At 38.1% G+C, this 17,555-nt stretch overlaps 1 protein-coding gene across 1 annotated transcript in view; it reads left to right on the top strand.

The window, feature by feature from the left end:
* EPS8 (epidermal growth factor receptor pathway substrate 8) overlaps positions 1-17,061 on the top strand; it is a 71,784-nt gene extending 54,723 nt beyond the window's left edge. The window contains exons 17-20 of the mRNA XM_047065971.1: positions 5,381-5,603; positions 12,593-12,773; positions 13,907-14,036; positions 15,815-17,061. Coding sequence (XP_046921927.1) covers positions 5,381-5,603; positions 12,593-12,773; positions 13,907-14,036; positions 15,815-15,928 — 648 coding nt within the window. The 3' untranslated portion in view covers positions 15,929-17,061. The remainder of the gene's footprint in view (positions 1-5,380; positions 5,604-12,592; positions 12,774-13,906; positions 14,037-15,814) is intronic.
* The last annotated feature ends 494 nt before the right edge of the window (positions 17,062-17,555 follow it).

The following is a 17,555-nucleotide window of genomic DNA, read 5'->3' as shown; positions in this document are numbered from 1 at the left end:
AGAATGATGGCAGTCCCCCGGTGAAAGGCACAAGAGCAGTACTTGCTGTTGTTCAGACACTTTCGGTTGGAGATTCTTTTCTGATAGCAGGGATGCTAGTACCTGGCAGCAGAAGTAAATAGGTGTTGAGTTGCCACCAATGTCCCTGAGAGTCTAGGCTATTTAATATCCTCACATTTGGAGTGATTTTTAACAGCTCTGTAAAGACAGCCATTCCCACCTATTGTGTTTCCCCCATGGGTTCCACAAAGTTTTGACAATAAAAGGGAGGGAAGTAATGCAGAATTTATAAAAGATATGGAACATCAAGAAAAGATTAACTGAAACCACAGGGAAAAGGAAGTAGATGCTTATGAGAGACTATGGAGAAATGAAGAAAAATGATATACCTTTTCATAAAAATTTTGTTGTAGAGCATTCCAGTACTTCGTTGTATTTTAGCTGGGCGACAGATCGACATCCAGGGTGCTTTCTCCCCATATAATCTACTTGCCACATAAAGTTTCCTGATACCTCTTTTGATTTGATTCCCAGACCTCTGGCACTAGGACTGTTCATCTACTAGAATTACCTTTTTGCCCATATGGATTCTCATGCTGTATGAGGGCAGAAACTAACCCCACCCTCCTGTTATCTCTGGTGTGCTCAAAGGCTTGACTGAATGGGTCTTCCACTTACTATTAATTCTACGTACTTATTATTATTATTGTAGATATTCTTAGTCTACCAAGGTGCCAATAATTATGAATACCTGGTCGTTACAGTCCTGTGAATTAAACAGAAAATTTCCTGTCTTCTCTGTTTCCTAGCAAGAGATATGGTGATAGTATGCAAAAAGCCCCAATCTGTCACTAACTAGCTGTGTGAACTTCAAGAAAGCATTTTATTTTTCTGTGCCCAGTTTGCTCAGCTGTGAAGTGGAAGGGGTCAACAATCTCCACAATCCCATCTAGATACAAATTTATGGTATTTTTCTCAATGCATGTTTAAATAGCCCTAAAATAGGAAAGGAAATATTTCCTGTGACTTTTAAACCACAAACACCACTAATTTCACCCCATGTTATGAATGCTCTGTTTTTCAAGCTCAGTCCAGATATTCAGATACTGCTGGACAGTGACCATTTTACTAAAGATGTTTTTGTATTCGTTCCAGTAGACTTACTTCCTGATAGTACCCAGTTCTTTAAAATGTGTTTTCAAAATTAATCTCAGAACATTCTATTTACTAATTAGAGGCATGGTTTTTAGAAAAGGATGTTTACTTTTTATTCTGCCTTATGTGTTGACATTTTCCCCAGTATTTCTTGCAATAATTTGAAAAGTCATCTCCCTTTCTCTGTCTCTCTCTCATATGTATCTATATATCTTATGGATCTAGGTGACTTATATATGGCTACTATTTATGTATAGTAATGACTGCCCAACATGCATGTGCAGAATTACAAAATTTTGTTGAGACTGCTTACAAGTTTAAACCTAAAGCTCCCTAAAACACACCATGATATGTATTTCCTTTTGTAAAGTAAGCTTTTAAAGAGAAATTAACCTTATATATAGTGCACTCTAATTGTATTCTTTATAAACTATAAGAATAAGATGAACCTATCTTAATATTTTAAAAACACAATAATATACAAATAGGTACTGAAATACTCTATACGGTTTATACTGTAGCATGATTCTATATAATTAGTTTTCCATTGTTAGATAAGAATGATGGAAATTAATTATATAAGTTGATTTGTAGGCAGGTAATTTTACTGTCAAAAAATAATTTGCTCACGTGTTCTGATATTTGATGTGAATTGTAACTGATACTATTTTAGTTCCATCTCCTGTGTTAATTTCTCATTTAATGTGGTTTGCTCCATTTTCCTAATAGCAATTACTTGGCGAGCTGTCAGAGGTAACCCACATTTGTTCCCTCATGGCACTTCTTTTTAATATCATTTTTTGGATTCATTTTCTGGACTTAACACCCTCCAAATGTTCCAGCTGTGCCTTTTTTTTTTTTCCACTGCAGAGTTCCAAAGAGACCAAATTTAGAGGAAAAATGTGTAGGTTAAAATTTTAAGAACAGTTCAATTTCAATGGCTTGGTTGGGCTTACTTGCATAACTTCCCCTTGAAGCAGTCTCTTACATGAATCAGGAGCTTATCTGTAAATAACTGTCCTTAATCCTGGAGAATTTCAACTTTAGTGGCTAAAGTGACTCATTCTGACTTAATTATCAATAAGAAAGTAAATTTGCCATGGGCTCTAGTCATTCTGACTCCTTTCAGAGAAAGAGAAGACAGATTTTGTTTTAAACAGAACTTTAAATATATTTGTGGGAGATAGAAGGGTGACAGTCACTATAGAGAAGTTGGTCCACCTCAAGGTGACCAGTCATGCCGGTTTGCTCGCAAGTGAGGGTTGTTAGGGACTTGGGACTTCCAGTGCTAACACTGGGAGAGTTGTGGGCAAACCAGGAAGAGTTTGGTCAAGAGTTTTTGGAGGCAGGATTTAGAGCTTCAGGAGAAGAAGGTGCAGGGTGTGGTTCAACTCTCCAAGACTTCCTGGAAGTTGAGGAGCCATCAATTTGGATCTGCCTCCAAGAGACAGAAATAATGAAGGGAAGAGCAGTAACTGCGTGGTGGGTAAAGGAGAGTAAAGAAGATTGGGAGGGACACAGAGAAGTGATTTCAAGAGTCAGTACTGATGCTCTGTTTCCTCCGCACCAAGAGTGAGGAGTCGACTTCCACAGAAACGCTGCCCTGGTTGCTGTTTCAGAGCAGGTCCTGATGGTCTGAAGAGACACTTCTCCCCCTTTTCATTCCGTGGGTTGGAGACACGAGGCAGGAAGAAAGGATCAGGAAAAGGGGGAAATATGCAAGTAAATTCATGACAAGTTTTCATATGGTTTCTGTTTAATCAACTACATGTATTTTAAGCCTATTATTCTGTCAGCTGGTACTAATAAAGTTGCATTATGCAGCAATGACGGAAATGAGGTGAGGCACGAGTTTTGGTGAGCCTGTCTTCAGACTTGACTGTGACAGTAACACACAGCATATCCCATTTTTCACAGTATTGTTTGATGGATAGCAGAACACTAGCTGCTCTTGTTTTTATGAAAGCAGAAAGTATGAATCATATCATGGAATGCAGGGCTGATAGGATTTTTTGTTTGCTTGTTTAAGCTTTAAAAATAACAATTTAAACTGACACTTTTGAGATCCTAACATGAGAATTCACTGACCCTTTATGAAATTACATGCAAAGGCTATTCTTGTCAAAGGAACATTGCATCTACATTAATCAGATGACTTTGGTGTGTGCTAAGTATAACATTTTGGTGATATTTGCTGTATTTTCGTTGCTTTTAAATGTCTTATTGGCCCAAATATAGGAATATTATTTTATGGGGAATAATAATAATAATAATAATAATAATATGAACTCTATTATTGAATATATCAGGAACGTTTTTAGGCCTCCAGTGCCGGGGGCATCAGCAGCCTCTCTTTCTGATCTAACTTCTGTCCCATCTAACTTCGTGGCACGCTCTTATGGATCTTGCCCTCTATTCCTTCCTTCCCTCTTCCCTTCTTTCTCCCCGCTCTGTATATCCCAATAGCTGGCAGCATTGCAAACCCTTCTTTCGGTTCTGCGTTCATTTCTGCCTGATACCCTTCCCACCTTCTTCACCCCACTGGCTGGTAAGTGGTAGCTTTTAAAGAAATAGCAGAGAAGAACCGGGTTTCTTCCCACACCGGTTTCCACAGGTGTGACTCATTTGCTGTGAAGGCAACTGAGATGATAGTGTGTTTTTTTTGTTTTTGCTTTTTTAAAAAATTTTTTTGAGTAATGATTTAATTTAAAAACGGTGTGTGTTGTGTATTTTTATGTTTTTCATCTCTGTGGAAATTGGGGAGCCTTCTTTTAAAATCAATACCACCTTATATTTGGGCCAATTTAGGAATTAAAAGTACATACTGTTCTAACCAAAGGACCAGATTACCAAAAGGCCTACGTTTTTGCATTTTTTTCTGCTAATCTTGAACAGTAGCATAATTAAAATCATGCCACTATAGTATCTAAACTTTACCTAAATGATAAGTCATTGTTCTGTATCTTTGATCTTACCAAAAAACACAAAAAACAAAAAGCACCCAAATACTGCCTTTTGAGAATTTGGAACTTGTTATATTGCAGTTATCTATTAGTTAAGATTATTTTGTTTAAAGTTTTAATTCTCCTGTGTAGTTTAATAGGGAATATACATAAATAAAGTTTTCTAATAGCCTAACAATCATGATTTAAAACTTACTGAAAGTTATTGTGTATTTTATTTTATTTTATTGAAAATTGTTAATGTTTATTTATTTTTGAAAGAGAGAGAGGGACAGAGTATGAGCAGGGGAGGGGTAGAGAGAGAGAGGGAGACACAGAATCAGAAGCAGGCTCCAGGCTCTGAGCTGTCGGCACAGAGCCCAACGCGGGGCTTGAACCCACGAACTGTGAGATCATGACCTGAGCTGAAGTAGGACCCTTAACTGACTGAGCCATCCAGGCACCACTGTTACGTGTATATTAACACATTCACCTTTTTTAATACAAATCCCCACATGGACTGTTTTTAATATATGTTTTCGAGTTGCAGTCATAAACATTTAAAGACCATACCATTACCCTCCCACCACTTACCCCACAGTGTTCCTGTTTAACAAGGAAAATTTCTGATTTTAATAAGCTAACATTAAAATGACGGCAGAAAGTGTTAAGGCTTGAAAAAATTAACAGCATTTTAAAATTATTTATTGTAAAACATAGTCCTGAGATATTTTATCTACTGAGATATTACCCTTTTTCTTAACAAACTACATGGGAAGCAGCAGAATTAAATATTATTTAATCTAGCATACTTTTAAACTGAGGATTAAATGTTGCTTTATGTTACTGATATTTAAACTTCCAATGCAATTAGAGGTTAATATTGATGGAATTTGTAAAATAATCAGAAATCTTTTGACCTACCCTGGTGTTGTGTGATTCCAAGTTCAAATTTTATTTTTTTGACGTTTATTACTATCATTAATACTACTGTTTCCTACTAGTGTATCTTTTTGACTTTTTAACTTACGTTTTGAATTTGAAAAAATATGTAGAATATTTAAAAGATGATTTTTAATGATCATTCTACCATATAGGATTGGAGGTGTGTGTGTGTGTGTATGTGTGTGTGTGTGTGTGTATACACACACACAAATTTGCTATGGATTTGCAGGTAAGTTTACAAATAAATAGCCAACAATGTCCTGTTAAAGTATAAATTGTTTTCCTAGCCTAGGTTTTATATTTCTGCAATTTCTAATTAATTATTTGTCTTTTTATAGAAACAAAGGATGGAATATGGTCCAAGACCAACGGATACTCCCTCTGCTCCATCACCTCCTCCAACACCTGCTCCTGTTCCTGTACCCCTTCCTCCTTCTACTCCAGCACCTGTTTCTGTGCCAAAGGTCCCAGCAAATGTAACCCGTCAGAACAGCAGCTCCAGTGACAGTGGTGGTAGTATTGTGCGAGATAACCAGAAACACAAACAACTTCCGGTCGATCGTAAGTTTGCCAGGGGGGCAAAAATATACAGTTTCTTCTGTGAATTAAAAGCACTGCTAAGTAATAAAATATTGTTTATTATTAGTTCTACTGGTATTAAACATTATCCAATATAAATAGTGGTCCTTTATACTTGCATGGTACTTCACAGATTGCAAAGACTTTTCATCTAGTTTCTTGTCCTTCAGGTAGTTCTAAGAAGCATGAAGTTCTCTCTACTCTCTATTGTATACATGTCTATGCATATTCCACTATATTGTGGTGGTCGAATGCAGACTCTGGTGCCAGACATACTCGAGTTTGTACAGTGAAACACCACTTATGGCCATGTGACCTTCAAGAATTTAATAATCTTCTCTATACTTGAGTATCTGAAAAGTGGGGGAGAATAATGGCGTCTGCTTCATAGGATAATTGTGAGGATTTAATGAGGTAATACATTTAAAGCATTTAGATCGGTCATTCTCATCCAGAGATGGTTATATACCCACCCCCCACGAGGGAACATTTGGTATTGTCTGGAGACATGTTTTCATCACAGTGGGGTAGAGGCTACTGGCATCTAATAGGTAGAAGCCAAGGATGTTTAGCAACATCCTACAATGAACAGATCAGTCTCCCTACAACAGAATTATCTGGTCCGAAATGTCATGGATGCCGAGGTTGAAAAACTCTGTTTGACTGTGACCAATATGACACACAGTAAGCAGTCAGCCAGTGCTCGCTGCTGTCATCTTCAGTGTCATGATCATGGTGTCCCGGCTCTTCTTCCTCATATTTGCGACACATACACACTCACACTTGCTTGAGAGAGTCAACCTGCCAATTCCAGCTTCAAATTTGCCCTCCAATTCAGATTTCATTTGATTTAGACTTCAACTTCATATTTTCATAAATTTAAGTTTGATTTTTCACATGAATGTTTCTGTGAAAACCAGATTTTAAAAACTAAAAGAAAAGACACTATGGCAAACCTTGGATTATCCTCATTAGTGCCATTAAACAGCAGTATAGATAATTTGAGAATTGAAGGTACTTCTAAGGTAATTTTTCTCGTTATTTAATCTTCTTATTATGTTTGTATAAGTATTGTAAAATTACTTTGCCTTACCTATATTTGACATGTAAAAATTCCTGGAACACTAGAGCCGGGAAGATATTTCCTCAATATGATAAAAGTATATAAAGAGTATCTGTGTGTGTGCACATGCACCTGTGTGTGCATATGTATAAAGGATGTCTGTCGTTCTTTCATTGTGGCCTCTCCTAGGGCTCAGTTCTGGGTTCTTCTCTCCATGTAAACATACTTTTACTGCAAATGATCAGTCCATTTCCATTTCTTTCAGTACTGCCCATATTGTTAGAGAAGGAATGACTCCCAGATTTGTCAAATCTCACCTCTGCCATCCAGATACAAGTATTGAACTGTTAACTTCAAAGCTGAGATTCGATGATTAGATTCAAAGTCAAATGACTGGATCCTTCACTCCAATTTTCACCCTACATTTTGCTTATTTCAGTAAATCAGAGCCACATCTATTCAGTTGTGGTCATTCTTGATAAATTTTTTTTAAAAATTTAAAAGAAGACATGTATGTTACTGTTTAGTTCTAGAAATCCTGGCTAAATGCCATAAGCATTAGCCTACTTTTATACATTACTTTCTTTCCCAAAGTAAAGTTGATCCGTCACCTTCTTATCTATATCCCGACCTTACCAAAAGACGAACAGAAAAGTGACGTTTCAGAGAAATGGTGAACTGTGCTGCAAAAACTGTGTGTGTGTACGAGAACATGTCAGTGTATATAAGCATAATATGCTGCTGAAGTTTTTTGAATGTTTGTGTATTCTTTTAAAAGATGCTTTTACTTTTTTTCAAAGACACTTAAAGATGTAGTTTTGAGATGAGAAAGTTCTATAAATATGTTTATTGATTTCCCTAAGGAAAATTTTTCTCCTAGAAATGAACATTGTTTTTTCATTTTTACCACAAGTTTATAACCCATCCCTTCTTTGCTACGTCAGCATAGTGATCTTTGACACTGTGGACTGTAGTTAGTCTTTCTAGGCCTAGGTCAGACTCCATAGGCATCTAGCCCCCATTTGGAACAGTCTGTGGGTTGGGACAGTTTGTTCTTTGTCCTAGTCTAAGAAACTAAGAATAACCTAATGGGAAAGAGGCATAGCTTGAATACTTTCAAGATAGACAACTCTCCTGATAATTGTGACTCATCACTTTCAAATCTGTTTTTCATAAGTAAAAGGGTGACATTGGCATATAAAGTATAAACCTTTCTTCCCAAATTAACATTTGTATGTTTTTCTTTACAATAATAAAACTTTCCATGTATTTACACAAAGTTCTCTTTAAAGATATCTCACTCAGAAGCATAGTTTCATATTAAATAAATGTATTTCTTTTTCTAAACGAATTATTTTCGTGAAAGCTTTCTCCTGAGCACGCTTTTGGAGAACGGTTTTTCTGAATGAATGTTGGGGCTTCTCAAAAGTCTTTTAGATCCAGACAGACGTACCAAAATGTGTATTTGTCGATAGCCAGGTTTCTCTCAAACTAAACCTTTTATGCTTTCCTACATTCTGTGCTTACTGCTTAGCCCTGTGATTAAAATGGAAGGAACTGGAAAGTGAATACTCAACTCAAAAAAAAAAAGTTACCAAGTAGCCATAAACAAGGAAAAAAGTTAGCATGCCTGTTTTTATAAAATTTTTTTTAAACGTTTATTTTATTTTTGAGACAGAGCATGAACAGGGGAGGGTCAGAGAGAGAGGGAGACACAGAATCAGAAGCAGGCCCCGGGCTCTGAGCTGTCAGCACAGAGCCTGACGCAGGGCTCGAACTCACAGACCGCAAGATCATGACCTGAGCCGAAGTCGGCCGCTTAACCAACTGAGCCCCAGCATGCCTGTTTTTAAAATTTGGCAGGTAGCAGGAGTGAGACAGAATGACACTTCTTTTGCCGAAGGTAACTATGGTTGCCTATTCAAACTGGCTGTTGGGAGCCATGTGTCATAGAAGCTATTCAAATTGGTTTATCGCAGGATTTAAAAAGGTTCTCCTCTTACCACTTTTGAAGAAACCAATGCTTTAGTTATTTTGCATTTCTTCCACTTCCTTCGAAATGTTAGTCCTTTTATTTGGATTTAATCTTTTGTAATCAGAAGTGTTATTTCAGAACGAGGTGTAAAGTTAGTCTGGTTTGTTATTGTGTGCTAGAACATTGCAAATGGAAACCGAAAGTCAGGAGCACAGCAGAAGTTTTTGTGCTCCATGGAAGGTTATGCTGTGGACCAGACATGTTCATGCAGTGGCTAAGTTAGTAGATAAGAAAACAAGTCTTTTAGTGTGGTGACGCTTTTTCTGATTTCTTTGAGATGTACTCGTATTCTGTGTGGCAGTATGATGCAGTGAGTTAAAAGAGTTATCTGGTGAAACGCATGTAGTGTATTACTTAAATGATCAGTCAGTAATATTCCCTCTCACCCTCCCTAGCCCCCTCTTCTTTCTCCCTCTCTCCCTTCATTTCTCCTCTTTCTGTCTTTTGCCTTCTTCAGAAGGTTCCCAGAATGCCTAAGGCATTAAAAAATTCGACTGAAATAACACTTTTTGGTTATTTCATATTGTCATTTACTTCTCAAGGACTTGAACACTTTCTGAAACATTCTCCCTGGGGGTGAAAAAAAAGAAGAGAAAAAAAAGAGAAAAAAGACAAAAAAGATCATAGAACGGTGGTCACAAAAAGCTCCTTTAGAGGCCAGGTCATTGCCTGTTGCCAAGGTAATCAGTTAACTGGATTACTGTATCAGTTTTTGTATTTAATCCTTGAAGGTAACATACAAATAATGTATCTATATATATGTGTATGTACATATATATTTAATATGTCTATTATATATGTAATATATATAATATAATCTGTAATGTTTTAAAATACACAAATACATTATTCCCTTTCCTATACCTTCATTTCTTCCCCATTTTTCTCATAAACATATGTGCATATACACATATTTCCCATAAGCATAAAATGGGTGGGGGGAGAGGGATAACATGTAACCTAATCAAAGGTAGATTCAATGACTTTGATCATAAAGCAACCGTGAGCTGAAAGTCAGGAAATCCAGTCCTAACTAAATTCTGCTAATTAACAACAGTGTGATCTTGACGCATCGTCTCTCCTCTTTTGACCTCCGTTCTCTTAGCTATTAATTTAGGAGTTTGTATATGATGCCTTTCAAAGTCTCACTTAGTGAAAAAGTCAGCAGAATGCCTCAGTCATTCATTTACTCAGTGAGCATTCGCTGAATATTTAACTGCTCCAGCTGTTGCAGGCAAACATCCCTTTTCTCTTCAGGCATGTATTTTGACAACAAGAGATGGCTACCTAAGTGATTAAGTTGATGAGGAATATTAGAAGGGGGTAAGTGGTTTTGGAGAATAATAAAGCCATGTGGATGGGAAGTGTTGTTGGGAAGGGGGTTGCAATTTTAAATAGGAGAAATCTAAAGGAGGGGAAAGAATAAACTGAGTGGATTCTGGGGGAAAAGCATTCCAGGCAGAGGCCCTTAAATTTCAAGAGGGTCAAGGAACCCAGTGTGAGTGAGAGCAGAGGGCTCCAGGGGACAGTGGAGTTACCTCAGGAGGTGGTTCTCTGAGGCCTTTCACTGGGAGTAATTTGTATTACTTGGAAAGGTTTGGAGCAGAAGACTTGCAATATCTGACTTATATTTTAAAAAGGCCATTTTAACTGTTGTATTGAAAACCGAATGAAGGAGCACAGGGTGCCATGGTAGAGAATAGAAGGAAGGCCATACATAGGCCCGTGGCTCAGACCAAGCTGGTCACAGAAAAAAATGGAGCAAAGTGGTTGGATTTTTCGTACATTTTGACGATAGGACTAATAGAATTTGATGATGGATTGAATGTAATAGAAGACAAAGGGGAGTCGAGCATGACTCTGTGGCATTTTGCCAGAGGAACTGAAAAAATAGAATTCCCGTGAACTGAGCTGAGAAGTGTAGCATAAAAGCAAGCTTCAGGAAGAAGAGAAGCCTTTCAGATTTGGACATGTTATATTTGAGCTACCTAATAGATACCCAAACGAATATATCAAGAAGATGGCTGGCATATATGGCTTCAGAGTTCTGACTGGAGAAGTAATTTTGGTAGTCATCAGCTTTTAAAGGGCACACGGCTCGTTGATGGAGTGAGGGCAGGCAGAGGAAAGGTCCAAGCATTGTGCCTCAACATTGCTTACTGGGGAGATGAGAAGAATCAGAAAAGGATACTGAGAAGGAGAGGCCAGCGAGACAGGAGGAAAATCAGGTGAGTGTGGTGTCCTGCAGGCCACAGGAAGAAGGCATTTTAAGGAGTGAGCACCTTCTTCATATGTTGCTGGTAGGTTACGTGAGACAGTGACTGGGAATTGACTGTAGGAGTTTAGCAAAATGTAGTGGAGGGATGGGGCCAGAAGTCTTATTTTTTAATAGTGAGTTCAAGAGAAAATTGGAGAACAAGAATAGGAGTCAGCTAGTACACACAGCTTTTCATGGAATTTGTGAAAAGGGGAGCAGAGAAATGGGCAATAGCTAGGAGGCACATGGGGTCAAGAAAGGGTTTATTTAAAGGCAAGAGGAATAATCACAAAATGATAGTATTTGTATGCTGATGAAATGATCCAATAAAAGAGGAAAATGGAGAACCTAGGGTAAGTAGAGGAGAAATTAAATAGGCAGAGGAGAGGCACCTGGGTGGCTCAATCGGTTAAGCTTGTGACTTCAGCTCAAGCTCAGGTCATGATCTCACGGTTCGTGAGTTCAAGCCCTGCATTGGGCTCTGTGTTGACAGATTGAGCCTTGCTCCTGCTTTGGATTCTGTGTCTCCATCTCTCTCTGCCCCTCCCCTGCTCCTGTTCTCTCTCTCTCTCTCTCTCTCCCTCTCTCTCTCTCTCTCTCTCTCAAATATACATATAACATTAAAAATAAACAGGCAGAGGACATGGGGTCTAGTGCACACATAGAGGGGTGGCCCTTCCTTAGGAGCACGGAAACAGTTCATCCATAATGTAATAGGGAGGGAGGGAGAAAGAGAGAAAGGAAGAGAGGGAGGGAGGGAGGAAGGAAGGAAAGGAAGGGAGGAAGGAAGGGAGGGAGGAAGGAAGGAAGGAAGGAAGAGTGCATGAGGAAAGTGCTGGTAGGTGAACCACTAGGGGAACTTATGGAGGTTCTCTTATAACTTATTTTATTTGACATTAGGAAAGTGAAGTCATCAGTTCAGGGTGAGAATTGGGAAATGAGTGTCGGAAGTTTGCAGAGAAAGAAGATACTAAATACTTGTCTAACAGTGGTCTAGGGCACTTGTCTTACTTGGTCTAGGGCAGATTCTCAACCTTGTTGACACAGGACTGGATAATTCTCTGTTGTAGGAGACTGACAAGGACACTGTAGAATGTTTTGTGCATCCCAGGCCTCTACCTACTACATGATAGTTGCATTGTTTCTCCTCCTCCCCTCTCATTGTGCCATCCACAAGTGTCTCCAGTCATTGCCAGATGTCTCTGGGGTCAAAATTTCCCCCACTTGAGACCAGGGGCCTAAGGAAATGCAGTGCGATTGTCAGGAAACATTAACAGCATGGTTGAGGTTCATATTCATGAATTTAACATGAGATCATTCAGCATTGTTGTGTTATATGCAGTGTGCAGGTGCAGGCACAGAATAAGCAGAAAGTAAGATTTAACAAGGGGGGTGGGGTTTTGCCAAATGAGTACAATGAAGAGAGAGGAGAAGAGCCAAGGAGTGATTTCAGTAATTGATCATGAGATTTGTACTGGGTGAGGATGAAAGGGAAGATGGTGGGAATGCTAGATTATAAGTCCAGTTGGGGTCAAAGGATTTTTGGCACTGGGTTCTAGAGAGAGTGACGCATGTTAGGGGTTTCCAGAAATAACCTACTCTGTGTTGGTGTCTAGGAAGGAAATCTCAGATGGAGGAAGTGCAGGACGAGCTCATCCACAGACTCACCATTGGTCGGAGTGCCGCGCAGAAGAGGTTCCACGTGCCACGGCAGAACGTGCCAGTTGTCAATATCACTTATGACTCCACACCAGAAGACGTGAAGACGTGGTTACAGTCAAAGGGGTTCAGCCCTGTGTAAGTGTCTCTGGGAATACTTCACACTTCTTTGTGTAAAATCTGTCTTCTTTTCAGTTTGGTCGCTAAGACGCCACAAATGACTCTTTAAAACTTTGGGGAGCCCAGACTGCACATGTTCCATGCTCAGGAAATAGCTATAGATATTTACAGCTAAAACTCTATACTATAATAATAACTACAATTTGGTGGTGCTCTATTTTGTAGGTGATGGTGTCTGCTTACCATCGGTCCCTTAAGTAAACTGTCAGTAGCTTTGAGGTGGTAGCTTCCTTTCCCTCACATCAGGTTACACAGGGGAGGACAAAGGTCTTAGCTAGACTCCCCAGACCGTGGAGGACATATCTTTTTATCGACTGCAAAATGTAGATTCTCAGCCAAATAAAAAAATAAGTTACCTATCGTAGATTATAACGTAATAGAGCTTTTCCCTTGGTAAACCCATGGTAAAGATTCTATTTATAGTCTAAAAATTTGAAAATAATAAATGTGTATTTGATACAATGAACTATTTCAGTAATACATATTTAAGGGAACTTTAATATTATAAACTCACATACCCAACGTGAGTGAATGAGATACACTGGTTAGTCTGTTGACCGGTTACTACAACATTATCTGTTCCCCCTATGAAGCACCGTATTTCAAGGAATTGGTGCTCAACAATAATGGTACTAAACACAATCAGTTCCTTTTTGATACTTCATAATCATCTTATATAGCCTCAAGGTCATCATCACAAGAGTCCCTTGTTAGTGCCGTAATAAGTACCAAAGTACCATTTTATAAGAGTTTCATTGTATGGAACACTTGGAAAAGAGAGGTTATAGCAGGACCAGAAATTTTTTTCTTTTGTTTTAGCTATATAATTAAAAAAAATTTTTTTTAACATTTATTTATTATTGAGAGACAGAGCATGAGCATGGGAGGGGCAGAGAGAGGAGACACAGAATCCGAAGCAGGCTCTGAGCTGTCGCACGGAGCCCAATGCGGGGCTCAAACTCATAAGCCACGAGATCGTGACTCGAGCCAAAGTTGGACACTCAGCCGACTGAGCCACCCAGGCGCCCCATGTTTTACCTAGATAATATTTTTAATGCTGCACTTCTTTTTCTTTCTTCTGTGTTTTTCAGGACTGTCAATAGTCTTGGAGTATTAAACGGTGCACAGCTTTTCTCTCTCAATAAAGATGAACTGAAGACAGTCTGCCCTGAAGGGTCCAGAGTCTTTAGCCAAATCACTGTACAAAAAGCTGCGCTAGAGGTAGGACTTGTCAACCTGAGGTGGTGTTTTTCTGCATTAATCAGGAGTGTGGTCTGCAAATTGAAAGCTCTGAAATCAGCTGTTGATGTCCACATTGGTTATTTTCCCTTTCACAGAGAGCTGAATTAAATTTGACTCAGCTTTTACAATTTATCCTTGGAGACCATCAATGACCATTTGCAGGAAGATTAATTTATCATAAATGCTCCTGTAACATGAAGCTTGGAGCATATGCTTTTGAACAGTTAATGAAAAGCCCAATGTGCTGATTTTATATGCATTAACTACTTCTGTAGGAATTTAAATTTTGACACGATAATGGACATTCACTTCTAAGTGAGTAAATGCCTTAAGAGGCCAGAACTCTTTGGCCTGTTCTTAATATTGAGTTTGGAGGATTCCAGTAGGTTAGTGGTTTTAAGGTCTTAAAACTCTGGCTTTGTGTCTTAGGTCTTGTTATATATCTAAATAATCAGAGGGACAATAGTAGGTAGGGATCCCTGAAAATAGTGCTGAAGAGTAATTATTTAGTCCTAGCTGTGTGTATGAAAGGAAGAGAATGAATGTTTTTTAGATTGAATATCCTTAAGCTTCCAATATCCTATTCTTCTTAAAATGGGCTGTGTAAGAGTAGTAGTTTCAAACTGTTACATCTCACAGCTCTTAATAACTTTCACAAAATTATGCTTCGACTCAAATGAAAGGATATTGGCTTTGGTGTAAAATTGATACATATTTCTCTCTAGCAGGTGTATCATCTAAATTCAACAGTTAAATAAGTCAGACTGAAGTAGCTTCATGCATGCAACCCTGTAACCACTCTTAGGAGAAATTTTATTTCCTTGGAAATGTTTCCTATGGTCCTGATCTTAGGAGTTCCATATTAGATGAATCCCCGGGGTGTTCTGTATTAGGCTTTCTTTCTATTGAATATGAATAAGAATTATATCTTTTCTGAGGCAGTTTTTTTACCATTATATATTTTAATTTTATTGAGAGTATATAAAATTACTTCTTAAGAGTAGGATAGAAAGTTCCAGAATTCCCAAATTCCTTGGTTTCAGACTGCCTATACTTTGTCCTCAAAAGTATCTCTTGATCTCTGGCTTCCATTCCTCTGGATGTGAGCTGAGGCGGACTGACTACCTGAGGTTCTTCACCTTCCTCAACTGCCTTCCCATTACACCCTTCTCTTGTATCTAGTCCATCTTTTACATTACTCATCTGAGTTGCCAGAAACTTCCATTGATGAGAGCAGAATAAGGAGGATGCACAGGGATCGTAGGTAGGGCTTGGCAAGGAGGAGAGCTGACATGATATCAGAGGGTCAGAACCTTCGTGTATTCTGAAGGGAACTTTGGCATATTCTGAGCCCGGTCTCTGAGCCTAATTTAGAATCCCCTAAAGGCAGATGAACATCTTGCTGGACTTAAGAGGGTTCTTTGATAATTCACCATCTTATCATGTTTATTGTATAAACATTTTTCTTTCTCCCAGGGAGTCTGGGGCATTCCACATACATTATTGATTTATCTTTATCATGTTCAAGTAAAAGGCATAGTGAATGAATTGCCTTAAGACTTCCCATAAATGAGAAAATGATTCATGTGATGGATTAGTGAAGTCCAGAAGCATCACTTACATGAAGGGCAGCCTTCAGTTTTCCCCAAGAGATATTAGAGGAAAAACAAAGGACTTTTACCCTGAACCATTTCATTACATGACCTGCAGCTTGCACAAACCAGTAACCATCTTGTCTGACCATGTTTAATTTTCAGGATAACAGCGGCAGCTCCGAGTTGCAAGAAATCATGCGAAGACGACAGGAAAAAATCAGTGCTGCTGCTAGTGATTCGGGAGTGGAATCTTTTGATGAGGGGAGCAGTCACTAATTTGTTTTTAAACTCCATTGAAATGTTTGGCATTATTCCAATGTGCTTTGTTTTAAGAAGCCATGAAGGGAATGTCAGATCCTTATTCCTTGGAATACTTAATTTATCACCATAAAGAAACAATGCAAACATAAGAAATCAGAGGACTTGTTTCCTGGCCTATTATTTTTATTAAAACTGAATAATTTTAATAGATGTTCTGCCCTTGGGAAATATTTTGCCTACTTTACCAAGGTCAGGTTTCCTTTATTGGATTAATTATTTCATCCCCATCTCAGTGGATAAGCCAGCATTTTTTTTTTTGACAGCAGTGAATTTATTTCTTACAGCAAAACAAAGATATTGCCCATGATTTAAAATCTGTTGATTTCAGTCTTGCCCATGACTCTGGTGTCTGTCATTCAGAGTGTAGCTTACTGTAGGCTAGCCTCTGCTTACTTAGGTCTCTTCTTTGACATACTCAATGATAGAATTATTTAGATTTATTTAAAGTTCTTAATGCCAACAGTTTTTTAAAAAAATCAAAACATCTAATGAACTGTAAAATACAACAAGGCCTTGGACATGCAAATATAAACCTATGGAACATTCCCAAGACATTTTATGTATCATGGCTCTGTTGATCACAACTCCTTGTATAGCCTGTGTTTTGATTTAGTTTATATTCTGCTTATTATCTATATTGTGTTCTTATATATGAGAAAGCACAAGTGGAAAAGAGGTCATATGCCGTCAGAACGTATCACAGGAAGTAGCCCACATTGGTGTGCGTCACAGTATTTTGCTAATGAAAGCCTCAGTTCTGAATATTGATATAAGTAGTTAAATGGATATTGGGGCCATTTTATGTGTTTATCTGTGTCAAGTTTTTCTGGTAATAAGAAACACTTAATTTACACATATTTTAATCCTGTGAAAGATTCTAGATAGAGAAAAGAAAGATACTTAACCTTCAACAAATGTTATTTTTGGAAACACAATTTTTGTCATTAAATGTTATATTATTTCACATATATAAAACAGATGTTATGTAAGAATGTTGTATATTTTAACATAAATCCATTTAGAGAGATTATCTAGATTCATTAATTTTCATAGTGCCTTTTTCACATGAGTCAGCTGGAAAGTCTGCAATAAACAGTATTTGCTGTATGTTAATAAATGGCTTCTGTCTCATTGACAAATGGGGTCTTTGGTATGTAGACTGTGGATCAGGGTTGAATGGAATGGGAAGAACAGAGACCGCCCTTTTTTTATTTGTTGTGTTTTTGATTGATTTCCAGTGTATTTCGGAGTGGGTAAAAACCATTCTAGAATACTTTATCCACTGGTTTCTCTTCTTTCCACCTCTCTTGTTTCATTATCTTTTCCTTCTACCATCTAGTCAGAACTGGTCACAGTAGTAAAAACAAAAGTGCACGGCACTTACGATTACTAAGTGCTTCCACAGAAATGCTTCCTGAGGTTTCTGCAATAACTCTCTGAGTTTTATTTTGTAGATAAGGAAACAGCTTCCCAGGTCTAATTTCCCCCCAAGAGAATGATGAACATGACTCTAGATCTTTTCCATGTCATAAGCACAGGCACACATTTATAACTTGGCCCTTATTGAAAATCTCTGAAAATG

This window comes from Lynx rufus, unplaced genomic scaffold (assembly GCF_022079265.1).
Source record: "Lynx rufus isolate CCGP_SWC_20201006 ecotype Redwood Valley unplaced genomic scaffold, mLynRuf1.p SCAF_7, whole genome shotgun sequence".
NCBI classification, from domain to species: domain Eukaryota; kingdom Metazoa; phylum Chordata; class Mammalia; order Carnivora; family Felidae; genus Lynx; species Lynx rufus.
The sequence above is the reverse complement of the archived record's forward strand: the minus strand, read 5'-3'. Positions and strand labels throughout refer to the sequence as shown.